Below are 23,819 nucleotides of genomic sequence, written 5' to 3'. Positions count from 1 at the left end.
TTCTTTCCATTGATAAGTATCCTGTTACCCTCTAACAATTCTTTGGTAACTATCTATTACTCTTCTACATTTTCTTATTAGTCAGCTAAAACCTTTCACCACAACAATTAAATGTAATGAGAAACAAGAAATCACAATAGTGGGAGTCTATCAAGAAATAAACAAGATATTAAACAAAATACAATGCAGAAAGTCTGAAAGGTTCCTCACCTCCGTTGTACATGATCAACTAAGAAAGCTGGAAGAGGAGGCGTTAATTACTTCAGAAAAATTTCACAGTTATGATGACATTTTCTATGACACTTGCAATGAGTACATTAATGAATGGTGGTTTATCATTTCTCACACCTTTTAAAACATTTGATTGGGTGATTTTTGAAAATGAACTGTTGAAATGGAAGAATATTTAGGGTTGTTGCTCTTTTGTTAAAAGTCTTGTACCAAATTTTTCTGCTGATGAAGACGAACTGTTTGATGAATTTTCATGTGTACAGAACTGCTTAAAAAGTGAAACTGAAAGCTGTGATGCAAGAAACAATGAAACTATTTGTGGAACATGGTGAAAAATGATTGCCTATTTCAACAGTAAAAACATGAAGCGTTATGAACTTGGTTTTTTGGTAGGTATTTCTGTCAGTTCCTGGTTCAAATGCTGCTGTGGAACATGCTTTTTTACTAGTGAACTCTTTGTAACCAGATGAAACAAACTGAATGAAAATTGAAAAAGTGAAGGCCTTGCTCATTGACAAAACACACTTTAATTGGGTATTGTGTGCTGACTTTTATGAAAAAAAAATATTAGATGAAAAGACACTTTTTGATAAAATACATAAAAGTGACAAATACAGGGTTGAGGCATCTACTTCTGTGGAATAAATAGTCTATATCAGTCTTAAGAACAAATTTAAGAAGTCATTTTGGATTATATAATATAATTTCGTGTGGCTATTTCTAGCCGAGTGCAGCCCTTGTAAGGCAGACCCTCCGATGAGGGTGGCCGGCATCTGCCATGTGTAGGTAACTGCGTGTTATTGTGGTGGAGGATAGTGTTATGTGTGGTGTGTGAGTTGAGGGATGTTGGGGACAGCAAAGACACCCAGCCCCGGGCCAGTGGAATTAACCAATGAAGGTTAAAATCCCCGACCCGGCCGGGAATCGAACCCAGGACCCTCTGAACCGAAGACCAGTATGCTGACCATTCAGCCAACGAGTCGGACGTTTTGGATTATTTGTATGCATGATACGAAGATACATTTTATATGTTCACTAAATTTTGTCAACAAAATTTTTCTTAATTGTCCCAGGATTTTCCTATTTTCTCTTTAGATGTCCTGTTTTTATATAAACACTAGCTGATGTACCCGTGCTTCGCTACAGGATTCTCAGAAAGACCGCCTTTGTGGTTTTCCTAACTGAAGTCAACATAGGTCATTACAAAAACATGAGCTTATTTAATGTGTTTTCCAGTTTAATAACAACCAATATTCCTGTAAAATAAAGATCAAAGCTAGCTAGTGGATCTACCTGAAGGTCATTGACAGCTTGTAGGGGATTTCCAGAGGCAGTGCACGATAAGCAGTCAAGGAAGGGAGAGGGAGAGATTGTTGAGAGACTTGATCAAGAGGTACAACCACTCGCTTCTGGGCAAGGAATACTTCTGACAAATACAGCCGGTAGGCAAATAAATATCACACAAGTGTGTAGATATAAGGAAGTGGCCTAATGTTCATCTTGCTAACTCACAATCTCAGGGATGAGTTAGTTCTGTAGAATTTTATAACATATGTACAGGTCAAACTGTTTGTCAGCTGTTTAAACAGTGCCACGCCCAACTTTTGGTTATCATCATCATCATCATTATCATTTCCCATTATCCAGCTGTAGCCAGGTAGGGGCAAATATGGTTCCTCTCCACTTTCTTCACTCTTTCCACCACTCCTCCTCCAACACTGTGTCCCACTCGACGTTTCTTTCTCTAATACTGCATTGGATTGTGTCCTTCCCTCTCAATCGTGGTCTTCTGCGGCCTCTTCTTCCTTGTATTTGCATTTCCATCACCTTCTTTGGCATTCTTTCATCACTCATTCGCTTTATGTGCCCAAACAATCTTAATCGGCTCTTTTCTATTTAATCACTCAATTTTTCCACTCCAATTTCTTCCCGGACTTTCTCATTCCTTATTTTGTCTCTTCTATTCTTCTGTATCATGCTTCTCAAGAACTAAATTTCGGTTGCCTGTATTAGATTCTCATCCTTCTTTGTCATTGTCCAAGTTTCTGCTCTGTAAGTTGTTATGGGTACGTAATACATCTTGTACATAGTTTCCTTTGCTTCCTTTGGCACATCTTTGTCCTATAACACGTTTCTTACACTATGATAGAGACAGCTGCCAGCTTGAATCCTCTTACTAATTTTCAGCATCCAGTTGAGCATTCTCCATTAATTCACCCCCCAGGTATTTGAACGTCTCCACTACATCCAGGGACTTGTCTGCAAGTCTAATCTGACCTATCCCTTCCTTCTGCCCTCTAGTCATAACAAGAGTTTTACTCTTTTCTACACTTATTTTCAATCCACATTCTTTGATCTTCCCATTCACCACATCCAACTGTTCTTGAACATTCATGTCGTCTTCTACCCAAATCACAATATCATCTGCAAATAACAACATGTTCATTTCTCTTCCTCCATATGCTGCTTTTGCTGTTTTCATGTTATTCATTTCTATTGTGAACAGGAGTGGTGACAGTACACTTCCCTGTCTCAGCCCACTAAAGTGATTTTGAACCAACTTGTCCCTCCAACTTGTGTTTGCATGCAACTACAACATTCCTTGTACATTGCCATGATCATTTTTATTAATCCCAATCCAATTCCTTTTTGCACCAGACTGTCCCAAATTGTAGTCCTGGGGACACCGTCATATGGCTTTTCAATGTCAATGAATGTCATCACCATACCATTCCCATACCATTGCTTTTCCATTAGTTGTCTCATAATGAAAATGGGCTCTATTGTTGTTGACCTTCCACTTCTGAAACCAAACTGATTTTCCTGCGTCTGAGTTTCAACCCGCAACCTTATCCTACTTTCCAGTATACCGGGCGAGTTGGCAGTGCGGTTAGGAGCGCACAGCTGTGAGCTCGCATCCGGGATATAGTGGGTTCGAAACCAACTGTCAGCAGCCCTGAAGATGGTTTTCCGTGGTTTCCCATTTTCACACCAGGCAAATGCTGGGGCTGTACCTTCACTAAGGCCATGGCTGCTTCCTTCCCATTCCTAGGCCTTTCCTGTCCCATCATCGCCATAAGACCTATCTGTGTCAGTGCGACGTAAAACAAATAGAAAAAAAACTTTTCAGTATTCTCTCCATTATCACAGCAACATGGGATATCAGAGTAATTCCCCTGTAGTTCTTCAATACTTTCTTATCGCCTTTCTTGAAAATTGGGATGATTATTCCCTTTTTGCCGATCCTCAGGGACCTCCTTATTCTCCCAGACAATCCTGAGAACTCAATATGTCCAATGCAGGCCTACAGCTCCAGCTGCCTTTATCATCTCCGCTGAAATTTCATCTATTCCAGCAGTTTTTCCATTCTTCATCGTTCTTACTACCATTTCAAATTCGTTCATTGTAATTTCTTTTTCTATTTCTTCATCAACTAGTTGCCTATCCTGGTGGTCCATTGAATGACACTCATTATTTCTCATGTTCAGCAACTTCTGAAAATACTCTCTCCATCTATTTCTTATTTCTTCTGGCTTTGTTAATATTATGCCGTCTTCATCCTTCCCAAATCTGGTGTTTACTAGATCTCTCTTTTTGTTTCTTAAGATACCATACAGTAATTTTTTGCTGCCCTGCATATCATCTCTCAATTTCTGTGTGAATAAGGCCCAGCTTTTCCTCTTTTCTTCCTCCACTACTTTCTTGGCCAATTTCTTTGCCTCCACATATTTTCTTCTACTTTCTTCAGTCTTAGATGTTTTCCATGTTTCCATGCCATTTTCTTTTCCTTCACTTTACTCTTTACCCTATCATTCCACCAATGTGTCTCTTTGTCTTTCACTTTACCTGATGTTTTACCACATACCTTTTCTGCACATCCAACCAGGGCTTCCTTAAAACTTTTCCATTCTTCTTCAACATTCCCCAACATCGTCCTGCGTACCAAGGATACCCTTTGAAATTCTTCTTGTATGCTTTACTCCTTCAACTTCCATAATTTAATTCATTTCTCTCTTCTTAATGAGGGTTTTTCAATCCCATTTTCAGTTTTCCTATCACCCTAGACACCAAAAAATGTTAAAGCAGAACCTATTCTCATAATATACAGTTCATAGAAACAAAAACGTATCTTGCTCTATTCTGTTCGAAAAGTTTGAACCAGTCACTGTTTGTGATTTCCATTTTCTAGGGTATTCCTTTTTCAAAGGCTTTCCGTGAAAATCAGGAGTGATGCAAAATGCTGATTATGCCTTGTTGATGAGAAAGTTCATAAATGCAGTATTTAAGCATTTAAAGTATAGTACTGTGTTTGGTTAAATATTAGAACAGTTGACTGTGTGACAATTAGCTGCTGTAGCCTACACCGGCATCATGCAGTGAAGGCAGTGCGGTGTACTTAAGGAGTGATGGTACTAGTCCTTCTTACTTAATCTGGCTCTTCAGACTATTATCACAAATCTGAGATATCTTCACATTTTCAAACTGCATCTCATCTCTCAACACTGATAATTTCTTCTCTATCAGCACTACATTCACTACTCTTGAATATTCCCTCCTTTTACCATAACCTTCTTCTATATCTTTACAAACATGTTAATTTTGGTTTGCTTTTTTTTTTTTCTGGCACTGTTTGATCAGAGACAAAAATTCACTCACATAACTGTGGCTGACACCTTCACCATCTAAGTGACATAAATATGAGAGCAATTAAAAAATTAACTCAACATTTTTTCATTCTCTCTTTATGAAAAACTATTTAGGTCGGAAAGTCCAAAGCTGGCAGTTTGAATCTTGTGCTACAGACTGTAACTTGGCTTGATCAGGTGGAGCGAGCAGTAACTAGCATGCAAAGATTGTGCATTTTCTAGCATCATCTACATGTGAGGAGCAGCGAGCTGTAGTGTGTTTATTGTGGGCAAAGAAAAGAAAAGAAAAGAGAACAGCCTAACACGGATGCTGTGAATATCAGACTGCTTCATGACAATGTTCGCCCCCATGTTGAAGCTTCTCTTTGTGCAAACGTTTAGTAGTATGGCTGGGAGGTACACAGTCATCCACCACAACGTCGAAACCTTGCACTGTCTGATTTTCACTTTTTCGGACCTCTGAAGTTCCTAGGAGGTCAACGTTTTGGTTCAGAGTAAGAGTGAAATCAGTAGAGGTGGCTATACTCCCAGGGAACAAACTTCTACAAATGAGGGATGATTAAGTTGTGTCATGATGGGAGAAATTCTTCAAGAGACTTGGTTCGTATGCTAGAAAAATAGACCAAAACTGCTCATTAATTAAAAAAGAAAAGGTTGTGCTTTATGTTTTGACCCACCATTGTAACAAAATCACTATTGTTTAAATGGACTTCCATTCTGATTTCCTTTTTCTTGATATTTATTCTCTGTCTGATATAAATATTATGTACAACTGCTTCTGAGAATCCAAAATAATGCATAGGTACGTATATCTTGCTGTTAGATCACAGAGTAAATGCAACTAATCAATTGTGTTAAAATGTGCAGATCACATTTCACTGTACCATATTTACATTAATCTCAATGGAAATCATATCAAATGTTTCTTTATACACTGGGAAGTTGTTCCAGGGATGACTTTAGATGGTAGAAGTCCACCAAATATGTAACTCAAGAACTATAAATACAGTATTAGATTTTCTTGATATTGGTCATTTCACAAGTGAATCATGACAGATCGACAAGAATTAAATAAGAAAAAATAATAGTTAATCCGTTAGTGTATCCCAACTTACCTGGCTAAATGAACAGATGGCATTATTACATCTTTCCATTCAAGTTTTCCATACAGTTTATGAGCTAGACCAAGACCTCTTGAAAATCCAGGAACTCCAACAAAATTTCCATCTCCCACATCATCTGGATTCTGCAAGGATGCCAATGTAGCCTCATGGTAACCAGCAGGAGCTTCTTCACGGAAATCAATTACATCCAGCACCATCTTCTTTCGATGGTCATAAACCAATAAAAAACCACCTCTGAAAATGAAGATGAAAATGAAAAAGACTCGCAAAAATTACACTTTTAATGTAGGGGAAGGGGCATGTGCAAGAGACCAGTGGTTACCAAGCTCGATAGCTGCAGCTGCTTAAGTGCAGCCAGTATCCAGGGCTGCTGACAGTGGGGTTCGAACCAACTATCTCCAGAATGCAATCTCACAGTTGTGTGCCTCTAAACTGCACGGCCAACTCGCTCGGTCAACCAAGTATCACAGGACAGTTGCTCATATTATAATTAACACAATTATTCCTCATATTATGAGGCCAGTCTAGCAAATGTGAAATGGATGGGCCTATTATTCAACAGAATTAACACATTTCTCATAAAGAAAGGAGAAACTACAGTGAAATCTGCCTAAAGTGGCCATGAGTTGTTCTTCCGCAGAAGTGGCTGTTAAATTAAGGTTACAAAATTCTGGAGCAGAGGAAGAAAACTATTTCATAACATGATTATCTACAGTAGGGCCTACAGTATATTAAAAGTAACAAATAAATGCACTAACTAGTTAATCCGATGCGTGCTACACCCGCCTATAGATGGGCTGACGCAGCCGGTCCAGCAGTGCTACGCCCGTCTATAGACGGTGCATGAGAACTTTAATTTTTTGAGTTTCCAGGTTCACTCTCGAGTGCCGATTCGATCTCTGGCACGTTCTGGCATCTGTTGGGCATTATGTAGAACTGATTGATCACGGCTTATATCTTCGGGAAGTATCTTATGGACCTTTTTATGGACATCTGCAGAGTTCATATATGATGTAAACAAACACAGCGGAACAACAAGCTAGTTGCACTTGCAGCGATTATTTCAGATCAAAGAATCTTTCAGTTATTAACCACAGCAGAAAGTCATGATGAAGATGATGATTTTAATGAATTGTTAAGCGGTTTGGAAAGTGAGAGTGATACAGTGTGTGCTGAAAATATTGGAAGTGAGAAAGAAACAGAGCCTCCTTCTAAAGGAAAGAAGAAAAACATGGCGAGTTCAAAAGCTATTTTCATGGCAGACGGATGACTTTTCTAACCAGACTTTCAAGTAACTGTGACAGACTCTGGGAGCCAATTAGTGTTTGATGACAAGCCCAAAATCATTGATATTTCTAAAACTTTTGTGCCAGTGGAGTTGGTGCAGCTGGTTAAACAAATTGGTATCACAAACAACCAGTGGAAAACATGAGCTCTCACCACATTCCAGGTTTAGAAAGTATTTTAAAATATCAACTTATGTACTTGTATGGCATTACATGTATTAGTTGCCTATAGATTTTAGGAAATCATTTTTTTTTTTTTTTTTTTTTTGGGCTTTATACCGTGTATAAAAGGCACTCATGGGCTCAAAAAGTGTAATTTTGTTTTCTCAAAAAATAATATTGAACATAAGTGAAGGATTTTCCTTTTGCATTTAGATTTATAAAGAACCAATATTTATAAATATTTTAAGCCAATTACCCCACTGATAAGTTAAAAAGTGAGGCTTCTACAATTTTTTTTACATAAGAATTAAAAGAACTCAGCACTGAGGTGTCCAACAGTCAACTGGTAACTCAGCACTTAAAAGGTTAATATCTTATATAATTTATGTAAATTAAAGTAAGACAATGATTACTCCTACATTGAAAATGTCACTACAGTACTGTGTGTATAAAGTATGCTATTTTTTCCTTACAATTTGCTTTTTGTCGCACCGACATTTGGTGACGATGGGATAGTAAAGGGCTAGAAGGGGGAAGCTGTATCTCGTACGTGTGTATGGTGCCCCAGCAAGGTTCGTTGCATCTTACAGGGGTTTCAGGGGTGGTAAAAATGATATTCAGTCATGAGTTGTAGCTCTTTGAGTGTTCGTCAAAATAAGTTGTGATGATACTAAATATTACTACTGAAAACATGTTAACAAAGATTGTCGGATGTACTTCAGGCAGTGCAATGGATTTATTAGTAAAGGGGCAGTCCAAGGAATTACTAGCAATGTATCCCTAACATTTATTTTTTATTTAAATTCTTAATATCATGGTTCATGGTGTGGGTTACTGTAGTCACGTCCTAGTTCCTGAACTAAGGGCAACGGCTGAGTGGCCTAGTAAGTGGTCCTGAGAGTCGGGATACCAGTTGCTATGGAATGAGAGTGGGCATCTCGGACGTATTCTGAGTCATGGCCCTCCTTGTGCTCAGGCAGCTAGGACTATACAATGCACCGTGGTCCCTAACCCATTAGAGGAGAGATCCTCACTTGGACTACATGTATGTAGGGTAGCATCCTGCTTCACAGAATTGTCAGCGAGCATGCTCTGAACGTTTCAAGCACCACTCGGACCTATGGGAGTAACCGAGTCCCACTCCCATTTCACAGGTGAGGGCCTCCTTGGAAACAACTTGGTGAAAGAAATGGAATTTTATAGGGAGCTATCAATATTAATGGGGCTTATGGAAGTTAATACGACTGGGATTGCTGGACTTCTGTGCTAATATGAGATTAGCAGTTACGAATAGGTTCTTCAAGCACAAGGCTATTCACCGCTCTCACATGGGAGGGCAGTGGCAGCAGATACATAACAGACCATACATTAACTGACTTTGAATTCAGGAAATATTTTAAGACTATGTGGGTTTCCTGGGGATTTTTCAATGACACAAACTGCTATCTGATCTGCAATGAACTAAGCATCTCTAGGTCTAGACTAGAGAAAGTGAAATCAGTCTGCAGATGAATAAGAGTAGAAAATCTCCAAGACGAGGAAATTAGACAGAAGTACTTGGATATGATTAGTGAAAAGTTCCAAACAATGGACAGTAAGCAGGTTCAGATATAGAAAGACAATGGGTGGCATACAGGGATGTTGTAGTAGAAACAGCAAGGGAATGCCTAGGGACAACTGTGTGTAGAGTTGGGAATCGTGATGATGATGTTGCTTGTTGTTTAAAGGGACCTAACATCTAGGTCATCGGCCCCTAACGGTACGAAATGAGATGAAATGTAATGACAAATTAAAAGTCCAAAATCCTCCACTGACCAGAATTCAAAACGTGAGGACAAAAAGTGAATGGACGGATATGAATTTAAAACAATCAGTGCCTCACATTCACAGAAACTGACATAAAACAATAGTATTACTGACCAACAGACTGCTTCTAAAGCACAATACTGAATCAATGATGCTTGCAGTCTAAAGGGGTCCAAAATCCAAGTCATCGGCTCATCATAATGGTACTTATTGCTAGGAAGGTAGAGCCATGGTATTTGTCATGGTGCGGTACTAATCAAAAGTAGCGTAGACTCGCGGTATTCTACACATTATGGTACTACTCACAGGTAATGAAATTCACACATGTAATACAGACCTATGGTGTTTCGCACATTGAGGTGCCATTTACAGGCAACACAAACCTATGATGTTCATCACATAAGTGTACAAACCACAGGGACTCATACTATTCCGCTGTGTTCCTTGTATAGTGGGTACTAATCATAGGCAAGCCAGAACCATGGTGTCGCTCATATAGTGGTACTAATCACAGGTACTGACCGCACGGTGCTCCGGCGAGCTACTAATCACAAACCTATTTGGTACCTAACATAGTGGTACTACGCGCAAGAAAAAGCGACCCATGGTGTTCCTCGCGTGGTGGTACTAATCACAGGTAGTTTCATGGTTCTAATACAATCATCCCTTGGGCGCTTCTTATGACAGGCAGGGGATACCGTGGGTGTATTCTTCGTCTGCATCTCCCACCCACAGGGGGTTGTGTGTTTGGACCGCGAGGAGTATTTTATTTCCCTCAAGTCTGCCGGCAAGCCTGTTACGACCCCCTATCCGCCACCTGGGACGCGCCACGTGGGAGTATCACCTCTCCCCCTGCTATGCCAGTGTACTAGGTTCGTGGAGATGGAAATCATGGTGGAATGATGAAATGAGTGAGATTAAAAAGAAGGTGTATCCAACATGGCTCCAAACAAGGACTGGTGGAGACAGCGAATTGAACACAGATGAAAGAAACAGAGTGAAACAAATAGTTGTAAAATCCAAAAAGAAGTAGTGGGAAGATTTTCATAACAACCTGGAAAGACAAGGTCAAGCAGCAGGGAAACCTTTCTGGATAATAATAAATAAAGGAAAATAATAGGGTGTTGGGTAATTCAGGTTGACTCATAATAGATCCCAGGGAACCACTGGACAGGTGGAAGGAATATTTTGAAAATCTTATCAACGTAATAGGAAATCTTGCTGATGATGTCGGGAACACCTGAGCTAATGGGAAGGAGGACAATGATGTGGGTGAAATTATGCTTGATTTAAATGAAAAGGATGGTAAATAAACCCCATTGTCACAAAACAGCAAGAACAGATGAAACCAAACCAAACCAAACCCCATGGCGCACAGCCCCGAAGGGCCATGGCCTACCAGGCGACTGCTGCTTAGCCCGAAGGCCTGCAGATTTGTCGTAGGTATGACATCGTAATTGGTGCAAAACCTTCAATTAGTACATACATACATACATACATACATACATACATACATACATACATACATACATACATACATACATACATTATCAATGTAGACTGTTATGCCTTTCAGCGTTCAGTCTGCAAGCCTCTGAGAATTTACTAAACGTCGCCACAATCCTCAATTTGCAACTAGAGATATGGCCTCATTTAGTTCTATACCTCTTATCTTTAAATCGTTAGAAACCGAGTCTACCCATCGTCGTCTTGGTCTCCCTCTACTTCTCTTACCCTCCATAGCACAGTCCATTATTCTCCTAGGTAACCTATCCTCCTCCATTCGCCTCACATGACCCCACCACCGAAGTCGGTTTATGCGTACAGCTTCATCCATCAAGTTCATTCCTAAATTAGCCTTTATCTCCTCATTCTGAGTACCATCCTGCCATTGTTCCCACCTGTTTGTACCAGCAATAATCATTGCTATTTTCATGTCTGTTACTTCTAACTTATGAATAAGATATCCTGAGTCCACCCAACTTTCGCTCCCGTAAAACAAAGTTGGTCTGAAAACAGACCGATGTAAAGATAGTTTCGTCTGGGAGCTGACTTCCTTCTTACAGAATACTGCTGATCGCAACTGCGAGCTCACTGCATTAGCTTTATTACACCTTGATTCAATCTCACTTACTATATTACCATCCTGGGAGAACACACAACCTAAATACTTGAAATTATTGACCAGCTCTAGCTTTGCATCACCAATTTGACATTCAATTCTGTTGAATTTCTTACCTACTGACATCAATTTAGTCTTTGAGAGACTAATTTTCGTACCATACTCATTGCACCTATTTTCAAGTTCCAAGATATTAGACTGCAGGCTTTCGGCACAGTCTGCCATTAAGACCAAGTCGTCAGCATAGGCCAAACTGCTTACTACAATTCCACCTAAATGAATCCCTCCCTGCCATTTTATACCTTTCAGCAGATGATCCATGTAAACTATGAACAGTAAAGGTGATAGATTACAGCCTTGTCTAACCCCTGTAAGTACCCTGAACCAAGAACTCATTCTACCATCAATTCTCACTAAAGCCCAATTGTCCACATAAATGCCTTTGATTGATTTTAATAATCTACCTTTAATTCCATAGTCCCCCAGTACAGTGAAGATCTTTTCCCTCGGTACCCTGTCATATGCTTTCTCTAGATCTACGAAACATAAACACAACTGAAAACCTGATCCTGACAGCCTCTCTGTGGTCTGAAACCACACTGGTTTTCATCCAACTTCCTTTCAACGACTGATCGCACCCTCCCTTTCAAGATGCCAGTGAATACTTTGCCTGGTATACTAATCCATGAGATACCTCGATAGTTGTGGCAATCCTTCCTGTTCCCTTGCTTATAGATAGGTGCAATTACTGCTTTTGTCCAATCTGAAGGTACCTTACCAACACTCCATGCTCATTTTACTACTCTATGAAGCCATTTCATCCCTGACTTCCCACTATACTTCACCATTTCAGGTCTAATTTCATCTATTCCTGCTGCCTTATGACAATGGAATTTATTTACCATCCTTTCCACTTCCTCAAGCATAATTTCACCAACATCATTTTCCTCCTCCCCATCAGCTTGGCTGTTTGCAACACCACCAGGATGATTTCCTTTTACATTGAGAAGATGTTCAAAATATTCCCTCCACCTCTCCAGTGATTCCCTGGGATCTATTATGAGTTCACCCGAATTACTCGAAACACTGTTCATTTCCTTTTTCCCTCCCTTCCTAAGATTCTTTATTACTGTCCAGAAAGGTTTCCCTGCTGCTTGACCTAGCCTTTCCAGGTTATTACCAAAATCTTCCCACAACTTCTTTTTGGATTCAACAACTATTTGTTTCGCTCTGTTTCTTTCATCTACGTACAAATCCCTGTCTGCCTCGGCCCTTGTTTGGAGCCATTTCTGATAAGCCTTCTTTTTACGTTTACAGGCTGCTCTCACTTCATCATTCCACCAAGATGTTCGCCTTTTCCCGTCTTTACACAAAGTTGTTCCTACGCATTCCCTTGCTGTTTCTACTACAGGATCCCTGTATGCCAAACATTCACTTTCTATATCCTGAACCTGCTTACTGTCTACTGTTCGAAACTTCTCACTAATCGTATCCATGTACTTCTGTCTAATTTCCTTGTCCTGAAGATTTTCTACCCTTATTCGTTTGCAGACAGATTTCACTTTCTCTACCCTAGGCCTAGAGATACTTAGTTTGCTACAGATCAGATAGTGGTCTGTATTATCGAAAAATCCACGAAAAACTCGTACATTCCTAAGAGATTTCCTGAATTCAAAGTCTGTTAAGATATAGTCTATTATGGATCTGGTACCCCTAGCCTCCCATGTGTAGCGGTGAATAGCCTTATGCTTGAAGAATGTATTCGTAACAGCTAAACCCATACTAGCACAGAAGTCCAGCAAACGCTTCCCATTCCCATTAGCTTCCATATCTTCCCCACATTTACCAATCACCCTTTCGTATCCTTCAGTTCTATTCCCAACTCTTGCATTGAAATCGCCCATTAGCACTATTCTATCCTTGCTGTTTACCCTGAACACGATGTCACTCAATGCTTCATAAAACTTGTCAACTTCATCCTCACCTGCACCCTCACATGGTGAATACACGGACAAAATTCTTGTCCTAATTCCTCCAACTGACAAATCTACCCACATCATTCGCTCATTTACGTGCCTAACAGAAACTATGTTGCGTGCAATGGTATTCCTTATAAAGAGCCCTACCCCAGACTCTGCCCTTCCCTTTCTAACACCCGTCAAGTACACTTTATAATCTCCTATCTCTTCCTCATTATCTCCCCTTACCCGAATATCACTTACTCCTAGCACATCCAGATGCATCCTCTTTACTGACTCAGCCAGTTCTACCTTCTTTCTTCCATAAGCCCCATTAATAGTGATAGCTCCCCATCGAATTCCATTTCGTTCGCCAAGTTGTTTCCAAGGAGTCCCTCGCCTGTCAAATGGGAGTGGGACTCCATTACTCCCATAGGTCCGAGGCGTGCTTAAAATGTTCTGAGCTCGGTAAATTCATGAAGCAGGATGCTACCCTACTTGCACATAGTCCAAGTGAGGATCTCTCCTCTAACGGGTTATGGACCACCGGTGAATTGTATAGTCCTAGCCGCCTGAGCACAAGGAGGGCCATGACTCAGAATATGTCCGAGATGCCCACTCCCATTCCATAGCAACTGGTATCCCGACTCTCAGGACCACTTACTAGGCCACTCAGCCGTTGCCCATGGTTCACGAACTAGGACGTGACTACAGTAACCCACAAACATGAACCAATTAGTATGTTTAATATATTTTAATTATAGTTTATTTAATGCTAAATTATCTTTTATTAAGTATTAAACATGAGTAGTATATGGTTTCCGTGTAAAGAGGTAGTATAAAATTGTACAACCTCAAATAAGTATTGTGTATAAGTTAACCTCAAAATCCATATAGTCGAAAGCAGTAGAAAATTCCATAATGTTCGTATGTTAGACTTATTGTACTATAATTTGGTATATATGAAGGGTTCTGGAAACTTACTATAAGGTTTTACTATCCAGATACATGTAGAGACATTACGAATGTTGTAGATATTTCCATGTGTGTTAGTAAATAGGAAACAAATGTTTGGGTACCCATTCGACTAGCTGGTCAATCGATGTTTCGAGTGCGTTCCATTAGAGTGTTGTACGAACTCTTCCAGAAGTCAATCATTCTAGATGGTTGATCGAATGGTATATTTATCGAGCTGTCAGTCAGTGAAGTTAGTTAGTTCTCAGTTCTTAGTAGTTAGTTCTTAGTTCGTAGGACTCAGGCAAGTGATGGACTGGGAGTGACTGTTGGGCTTCGAGGTGGAGTCTGAGTATTGGACTCAAGTGAGTGAGCGGTGAATTCAAGAGAGAGTATGTTATAGTGCGCGCGTCAATGTTGTTGATATCTGTACTTGTCAGAATCGACTTCAGGGTACTCTGCTTTTGAGTGTTGTATATAGTGTCATTTGCTACTGTGTATAATTGTGTGTTGTGATGTACAGTGTAAATAAAGTAATTTATACAAGGAAGTGAACATGTTCTCGTGTGATATTTATTTACGTCAAATAAAATCGCATCGCAGAACGGAAGATTATGAGGTGTCGTGTGGTCAGCGTGACGAATCCTCTTGGCCATTATTCTTGGCTTCCTAGACCAGGGCCGCCATCTCACCATCAGATGGCTCCTCAATTGTAATTATTATCGTAAAGGGAGTTCTTCCTTCTTTCACAACTTCAAGTGATCGTTCCTTTATGATTTGTTCTCAGTTTTTATAATCATCTTCACAATTTTCCTTGTTGATGTAGACCAATGGCAACGTGGTTTAATTAACAAATACATTACAAATGGGAAATATCCCAGTGGCAATGATCACTTACAGTAGTGTGATAATAAAATAAAGTTAAAACACTACTACTACTACTACTACTACAAGCAATTCCATGGAACAAAAATATTACAAGAAATACGACTAGTTTAACATTCTAAATCCAGCATCATCATATACAAATTCACACACAACTTAAGTAATTTCAGTGCTTATCACTACGGCTTACAATACTACAGGTTGAGCTTACTAGTAACTTAACATAACACACCATCATATACAAATTTGCATGTACCTTAAGTATTTCAAAATTTTACACCATGATTTACAGTAGATTGAGCGGTCCAATTTCTATTATCCTAGCATTGTAAATACAGCACGTTCATATACAAATTCACACATAACTTAAATAATTCAGATGCCTCAATTCTAGAATTTACAGTGGGTTGAGTGTTACTTTAAAATATGCCACCATCACATAGAAATTTACAAACAACTTACAGAATGCTGGAGTCCATTCTCGAAGCATCTTACATTTTTGGGAAAAGGCTCTAAAACAGCTGCAGGTTATGCATTCCAACCATCAACTCCCCAATTTACAAACAAATATTTATCATAGTTAGTTTTCTGCAATCTACCTTTAACTTTATGCAGATGATCAGTCCTGCTTATGTAACAGGGATTTTCTAGTTGACTGTTCAACTCTCTCCAAGCTGGCTTATTCATGTAGGCATTATACATGGCACATAACTGTATTCGTTTCCTACTACTCCCCAGTGTCTCCCACCCACGGTTTTCCATCATACTTGTCACACTACTAGGATTGAAATTGTTAAGCACAAATCTTCCAGCCTTTCACTGTACCACCTCTAGTTCTTTAATGAATTCTGTTTGGTATGGATCCCATACGGCCGCTCGATATTCCAGGACTGGCCTAATGAGTGATATATAGCCCTGCGCCTTCGCCTGGGAACTGCTGCCTTTTAGCATCCTCATCAAGAAGGGACTTGTATGCTTTAGAAATTACACTTCCTACATGGGTGCCCATTTTAGATCTCTCTTTACATGGATTCTTAGGTACTTGCACAAGTCACTCTCTACCAGAGCATCCGACACCTTAAGAAAATCATGACCAAAACTATTGCCAGTCAACAAGATTGAACAATATTTCCATGTTAACAATGCTTGGCAATGATATGGACTACGCAACAAAAGTCTAAATTCATCAATTCTATTATCATATTCAGTATGGTAAATTTTTTTTTTTTTTTTTTGCTATTGGCTTTACGTCGCAACGACACAGATATGTCTTATGGCAATGATGGGACAGGAAACGACTAGGAGTGGACGGAAGCGGCCGTGGCCTTAGTTAAGGTACAGCCCCAGCATTTGCTTGGTGTGTAAATGGGAAACCATGGAAAAATCATCTTCAGGGCTGCCGACAGTGGGAATCGAACCTACTATCTCCTGAATACTGGATACTGGCTGCACTTAAGCGACTGCAGCTATCGAGCTCAGTATATGGTAAAACTGTATCAGACATAAATGATTGGAAATTGCATTCTCTATAAATTTTGTTATGTAGTACTTTTTGATAGGATCAATATCATCAACATATGCAGTTTCCAGTTCTTGACCAGGTCTGCTTGGAACATAAGCCTCTCCATCTCCTCTTGTCTTCCCACCACTTTTCCCTCGTCACTCTAGCCCAGTCCCCTCCTCTTCTCTGTACACCCTCTTCCATTCCTTTTATCCACCTGTCTTTTAGTCTTCCTCTTGGTAGTTTTCCTGTTATCTCCATTTTGTGCATCCACCTTGATATCCTTTCCTCTGTCATACTCTTCGTGTGTCCATACCATCTAAGTCTAGATGTCTCCATCCTGTTCTGTAGTGGCTCTTCTATTACTATACCTCTAACCTTCTTATTTCTCATCTTATCCGTTCTTGTCACTCCTATCCTGCTTCTCAGGAACTACATTTCACTTGCCTGTACCCTAGTCACAGCTCTCTGCCTCATTAACCAAGTTTCTGCTGCATACGTCAGAATAGGTATATAATATGTCCTGTACATCACTCTCTTGCTTCTCTGAGGGGCATCTCTGCTCCAAACCAGGCTTCTGGCACTTTTCAGGAATCCTCCTGCTTGTCTTCCACGCTCGATTACTTCCTTATCATTTCTTACACTTACTTCTATGATACTTCCCAGGTACTTGAAACTGTTTACCTTCCTAATCTGTTCCCCTCCAAGCATTATCGCTCTCGTAGGCCTCTCCTACTTTCTAGATGTGATCACTATCTCACTCCTTTTTTGGCATTAAATTTCATTCCATATTGTTCCACCTCATCTTCCCATGCATCTAACTGTTCCTGGATATTCTCTTCCTTTTCTCCCCAGACAAACAAGTCATCTGCAAACATCATCACTTTCATTTTTCCTTCCCCAATTTTCCTTGCCACTTTCGTCATTAGTTCGCCCATTACTGCAATGAAGAGAAAGTGTTGCAGAGCACTTCCTTGTCTTAATCCACTTTTTTGCTCAAACCAGTCTGTTCTCTATCCTCCTACTTGAATATAAGGCACCTTCCCCAAAACTACCATTTCATCCAGCATGAATAAAATTATTTATAGCCTAGACTGCAGTGCCTTATTCCCTGACATCACATACCGATTTTCATTAAATTATTTTTACCTATTTTCTCGTGGTTCGGCATTGATATGGACTTGGCAACAAAAATCAAAATTCATGAATACCTCTTTTGTCATAGCTGGTACAGAAAAAATGTATAAGACATAAATGATTGTAAATTTATTTCTATATAACTTAAGTTATGTAGTATTTACCAATAGGACCACTAATAACATAGATATTTGAGAATTAAATTTTAGGCCTTCCTCTAGACTACCATTTCCTTCAGCATGAATAAAATTATTTATAGCCTAGACTGTAGTGCCTCATTCCCTGACTTTATATACTGATTTTCATTAATATTCTCTTCAGCCATTTTCTAGTGCAGTGTGTACATACATACATACATACATACATACAGAAATGATGGAAAATTAAGTTGTTACTGTAGACATGACCAATACAAAAATATAATTCTTTTTAAATTGTCAGCAAAGTACAGACAAAACTGTTTATTTTATATATTGTACCAGGAAGGCATAGACCCTGGCACATATAAATTACAAATTTTATTTTCTAGCATACAATTCAGTTCCGATACGTGAACAGCTGTGTGAGAGAATATTCTCGGACCTACTGCACGACACGAGCGAGAACACAAGTCAAGCAAGGTCAAGTGACGTCTCCGCCGCATGCAGCTTACTTCCCTTACAGAAGTTTCTCGGCTATTTTCATGAACTTTTTAATGCCTGGGCCGATTAACACGAGACCAACACTGAATTATAGATAATGTTCTGGAAACAAAACCCTGCAAATTTGAAATCAAACCATCCAGTGGTTTCCGAGATATGACAATTTAAAATTTGGGAGAAATACTCGCCCCTTATCACCTGATTCCAAGCGCTGCCCGCCTGACGTGTATATATAGGCCATTGGGCCAAGGCCACAGCCAGTGCAGTCCCGTGTACAGAGTCATGTGTACACAGTGTGTATAGAAAGTATACTCCGTCGCGATTCGCGAGGACATAATAGTGGCTGTACTCAAACGCTGTTGTAATAGTAAAAGGACGTCGTACCATGCGTGAAGTTTCCGCCGCGCCGCGATGACTGTAAGATTCTAGACGTTTTTCAAGGTGAATTAGTGTGATGTAATACTTGCAAGTTTATTATAAAGGTGAAGCTATAATAGGAAGTAACAACTGAAGTGTCTAATATTTCACTGACTAAAATACGACACCATGAACTGTACTAGTTCCACATAATTCTAAACTGTGCTAATATCATAAATCAGTGCATGTGGTAAACTGAAATCGTAATTTAAAACCACTTCTAAGACATATTTCCCTTACAGTGAACTGTGCGAGACTGTATTTACTCTATATTCGTCCCAGAACAGGGCAAAGATTAACTATTTTCAGTGTGCACTTTCTCGATTTTTCGATCACTACGGTGAGAAATCCAGTGAACATTAAGGACATTTTTCAATAATATTAAATAGTATGGACTAGTGTGATGTGAATACAACCATAAAACCGCCTTAATCTGTTAATAATATTTGTTCAGAGACTGTGATAGATCACGTTTTCAAGTGCTTATGAACTGTGTATATAAAAACTGTGTTTTCTGCAGCATGGACTGTGAATGTTAATTTAACGCCGTAAAATCAGTGTAAAAATAGAACTGTGCATTACGACGGTGTATGATATTAACATCCATAATATTTTCAATAGTGCCAATTGAACTTTCCGTGTTCCGACATTACTCCCAAGAACAACGGAAATCTTGGCAAAAGTGCTACGAGATCCTGCTAAATTAAACGTCGCTTCCAACGAGGGATTTACATGGTTTCTTCAGTTATGGTACCCATCGAGGAACGTCGACGAGGGAGATTGATGTGGTATCTTCACTGAACATTGCCGGTGCTGAGTTCGAGTCTTCGTCCGCATTCCGCGGAATGTTCCAGACACCGTACAGCTCAACTCCAACATTAGTAAGCAGATCTTCTAGTAATCTGAGTGAGTAATCACAACTGACTGACTTTTTACTAAGCACTTTGTTCAGTACAGTGTTCTTACAAGTGCTGCATGAGGATGTTAATTCATAATTTCATCGTCAGTTAAAAATTCATATTTTGCTGTAAATTCCTTTCTAAGTCATTAATTAACTGAAGTGCTTTATTCGTTTCGTTTTTTCAATTTAAACAAACTGAATGACATACTACAAGAGTTCAAATATTTAATTTATCAAACTTTCCATGACAAGTGTGTGTTTATTTTGTGTTTCAAAATTTAGAAAGACTGTAGGTCAGCACCTTAAATGATGAACTGACAATTTCCAAGGTGCTAAGCAATATTTGTGTGTGTTTGCATTTAAAATTAGAAAGACTGTAGGCTATCCATGATCTATAGAAGAACAATAATTATTTTTGAAATTCTCAAGCGAACAGATGTCAAGAAAATCATAATATAAATCTTTTCTTTTTCATTTTGGCAAATATTAACTACCAAGTTGAGTTGCAAGTGCAGGGTGATATATCTGTGGCTATTATTAATAAATTTTATAGAAAAAAGAATTGCCATCTATTATTCGCCCTGCGATACTATCCAACTCTGTACTTGCTCCAAAAATCACCGGACACTACCTGAGATCCTTCCCATGCTCAAACCCCACAATCATTTCCCGGTACAATATATATAAATGGTACTCACCCACCTAATCCAGTAACATGAGGATTCACAACACCCATACAAAAAGTGCTAGCTACAGCAGCATCAACAGCATTTCCTCCACGTTTCAGAATGTCAGTACCAATCACAGAGCAAGTATGACTGTCGGTAGCAACACTTCCATGGGGAACAAGCTAAAAGAATACAAAATAAAATAGCCATGCTTATTATGAATTCCAGCCATGCTTTCTTATGAATTATTTCCAACATGTAAATCTTTAATTCATCAAATAAAAATGTTCTTAAAAATGAACTTCTGTACAGTCTCTCAAAAAAATAAAAAATGAGGGTACTGTTGACGACTGTTTTGGTCAAGTTCCAACAGCAGGTTTACACAAGAACCTTTACAGCAGTATCAGGGATTGTAAGTATATATTGTGAGGTTACACTACAAATTCTTGTGAGTTTTGGCTCTGGGCTCAAGAACTAAAGAAGGTAGAAAGCAAAAATGTGCCTTGTGACTTAACTTCAGTCTATACAAATAAAAACAAATAAACAAAAAGAAAGGAAGTGAGTAAGGGAGTCACATGTAAGCTGTGTGCGTAAGGGCACTGGGTTGAATTGACAGCATGGTAATTGGGAGCTGGGTTCAAATCCTCCTAGCAAGCAGTTAAAAAATATTCATTACACTGATTCCTCATTGCTAGGAGAGATGTGGATATCAGCATGCACAGGCATGCACAGAAGTATGTATTTGTTACAAGTATTTCTTACTTATTCCCTGGAGTTTTATACTTGCCCTCAAAGACTTAATGAGAAAGAAATTAAAAATGTACCTTGAGACTTAACTTCAGTCTCAACAAATAAAACAAACCAGAAATAAACAAACAAAAATCAGTATTGTGTCTGCTGACCATCATACTCTATGAGAGCTTGAAGTTGATTGTGCACGGAAGCAACAGAGGTCTAGAAGAACTCTTAAGGAGCAGTTCTTCCCAAAGGTTGAGCATCATTGTCACAGCCCTTCCTTTGGGCTTGGATGACAATGGCATTCCAGCGAGTCCTTTTCATTAGACCCCAGACATTCCCAACGGAGTTCAGGTCAGGACTATTTGAAGGCCAACATACTGCCTCAATTCTTACCTGTGAAGCAAACCATCCTTGAACTGCCTTTGAGGTATAAACTGGGTGATTATCCTGCTGGAAGCTAACATGCCATCCTTTGGGATAAATTATGTCCAATGCTGGAACCAACTAGACTCAAAAGCTGTTCGTTAATCTCAGCTTGAAGAATTCTTGGAATTCTCAACAGTATCCTGGCACTGTGCAAGGTAAATCAACCCCAGCAATGAATGCTAAAAATGACCACTTCGGTGAGAGATGGCAACATATTTAGCATTATACCTGGCATAGGGTTCATGGTATACACGGATCTGTACCACATCTCCATAGGAAAACGTAACTTCATCACTGAAGACTACATTTTTCCATGTGAAATTCAACATTCCTGTGACATGTGCGAGGCGATCAATTATTTGGCCTTTGGATGGACCTTCCTAGCAGCGATGTAATTTCAGAGTCCTGCAACCCTAATTTGGTTACATGCAATATGCACTGCACTGGGAAGGAAGAGAAAGTCCTCAGTGAAACAGCTTCCTCTCTAGTGCTGCCAAGAGAGCCTAATCTTGCTCTCTAGTAGAGAAGCATGCGTGGCCTATAGAATGCCTCTTCTCTTCTTGAGATGTTCCTGATATAGCTTGGCCCATCCATCACCTAGCAGTAGAAAGAGTAATGCCTTTCCTATCACTAGCTAGACTGGCGCCAACTAGACTAAGAGACCATGATGAACTACCTTCCGGCAGAGTTCTGGTCTGTATATTTTTGGGTCAAAAGAAATTTCATTCATTTATGTACTACTAAAGCCAGCTGTCCACCTACTATTTTGCCATACATGATATAGGATGAAATAAAATGATTTTCTACCTATGGAATAAAACAAATGGAAAGAGAGAATTGTCAGAAATATCGTGTTAGTTTTTTTGCTAGCGGCTTTACGTCGCACCGACACAGATAGGTCTTATGGCGACGATGGGAGAGGAAAGGCCTAGGAGTTGGAAGGAAGCGGCCGTGGCCTTAATTAAGGTACAGCCCCAGCATTTGCCTGGTGTGAAAATGGGAAACCACGGAAAACCATCTTCAGGGCTGCCGATAGTGGGATTCGAACCTACTATCTCCCGGATGCAAGCTCACAGCAGCGCGCCTCTATGCGCACGGCCAACTCGCCCGGTATCGTGTTAGTTGAAACACATTACAATAAATGTGTGATCTAACACTTCTCAGTGCAGTTGTCAGATCAATGCTTAGGCCAAAATAATAACTGGCAAAACCTTGCACTCTTTAGGAACTTAATTACTTCAGGATTTTTCTGATGAGGTTTATAAAAAAATTCTGTGTTTGGGACATAAGATTCCTCTCATGCAACAGAGACTTCAAATTAATTGAAAAACAGGAAAAGATTTCTACAGTCCATGTCATTTCTGAATGGAGCAATATAAGTGAATAGTTTATTTCAAGAAGCTTCAAAATTGTGGAAACGATCACAGATGACTTAAAAACTTTCAACCAGTGACCAAGGGCATCGTGAAGAATAAAGAACTAAAATTTTAACCACATGAAATAGTGGGTTATATTGTACTGTATTGAACAGGTGGACCTATAAATATTATAACATTATTTGAGATATAGTAGAGGTATCCGTAGAAACTCTCTTACTAAAATTCTGTTGTAATTAGGATAGGCTTAATTTCAGTTTAGAATTGGGTAATTCTTGTGTATTGCTTATGGTATTCAGTAATTAACAGCAGTTTTTATCCTGTTAGGGTGTTGTAGGATAAAAATAGAGTAAGATTAAGTAGTATTGTAGTGTAGTCGTATATTTATTACCTTACTGTCGTGTGATCATTGAGTACTATACCAGACAATATATCCCTCCGTTCATTTTTTTTTGCACTTACGTTATTTTATTTTCATTTTCATTTTTTCCCTGTAAAGAATGGCTAAGGAGTGCAAGTGCAGGAACTGTGGGTGTGGCGAGGCATTGAGGGGTATAAGGGAGGAGTTGGAGAGTTTGAGGGAGATAATTAGGATTCTCACAGAAGACAAGAAGAAAGATAGGCCTCCCTCAAACAAGGTACAAGTTACAGTAGATGTACAAGAGGGAGGGGAAGGAATGGGGGGAATTGTAGAACACAGGTGGTCTAATGTTCTAAGGGGAAGGAGACTGCAGGGTAAGGGCCCTATTCAGGATCAGAATTCAGGACAGGTGTCTGTGCAAAATCAGTACGAGTCACTCCAGGTAGAACAGAGGGAAGATGAGGAACAGGGAACTGTTG

The 23,819-nt window shown here is 39.4% G+C and overlaps 1 protein-coding gene across 1 annotated transcript in view; it reads right to left on the bottom strand.

Annotated features, from left to right (window-relative positions):
- The window catches only part of LOC136864447 (glutathione hydrolase 7), a 203,729-nt gene that overhangs the window by 96,771 nt on the left and 83,139 nt on the right, over positions 1–23,819 (bottom strand). Inside the window, exons 3-4 of the mRNA XM_067141452.2 lie at positions 20,470–20,621; positions 5,993–6,235 (exon numbers count right to left, since the gene is read on the bottom strand). Coding sequence (XP_066997553.2) covers positions 5,993–6,235; positions 20,470–20,621 — 395 coding nt within the window. The remainder of the gene's footprint in view (positions 1–5,992; positions 6,236–20,469; positions 20,622–23,819) is intronic.

Source organism: Anabrus simplex, chromosome 2, assembly GCF_040414725.1.
Source record: "Anabrus simplex isolate iqAnaSimp1 chromosome 2, ASM4041472v1, whole genome shotgun sequence".
NCBI lineage: Eukaryota > Metazoa > Arthropoda > Insecta > Orthoptera > Tettigoniidae > Anabrus > Anabrus simplex.
Note: the sequence above shows the minus strand (reverse complement) of the source record. Positions and strands in the feature narration are given on the sequence as shown.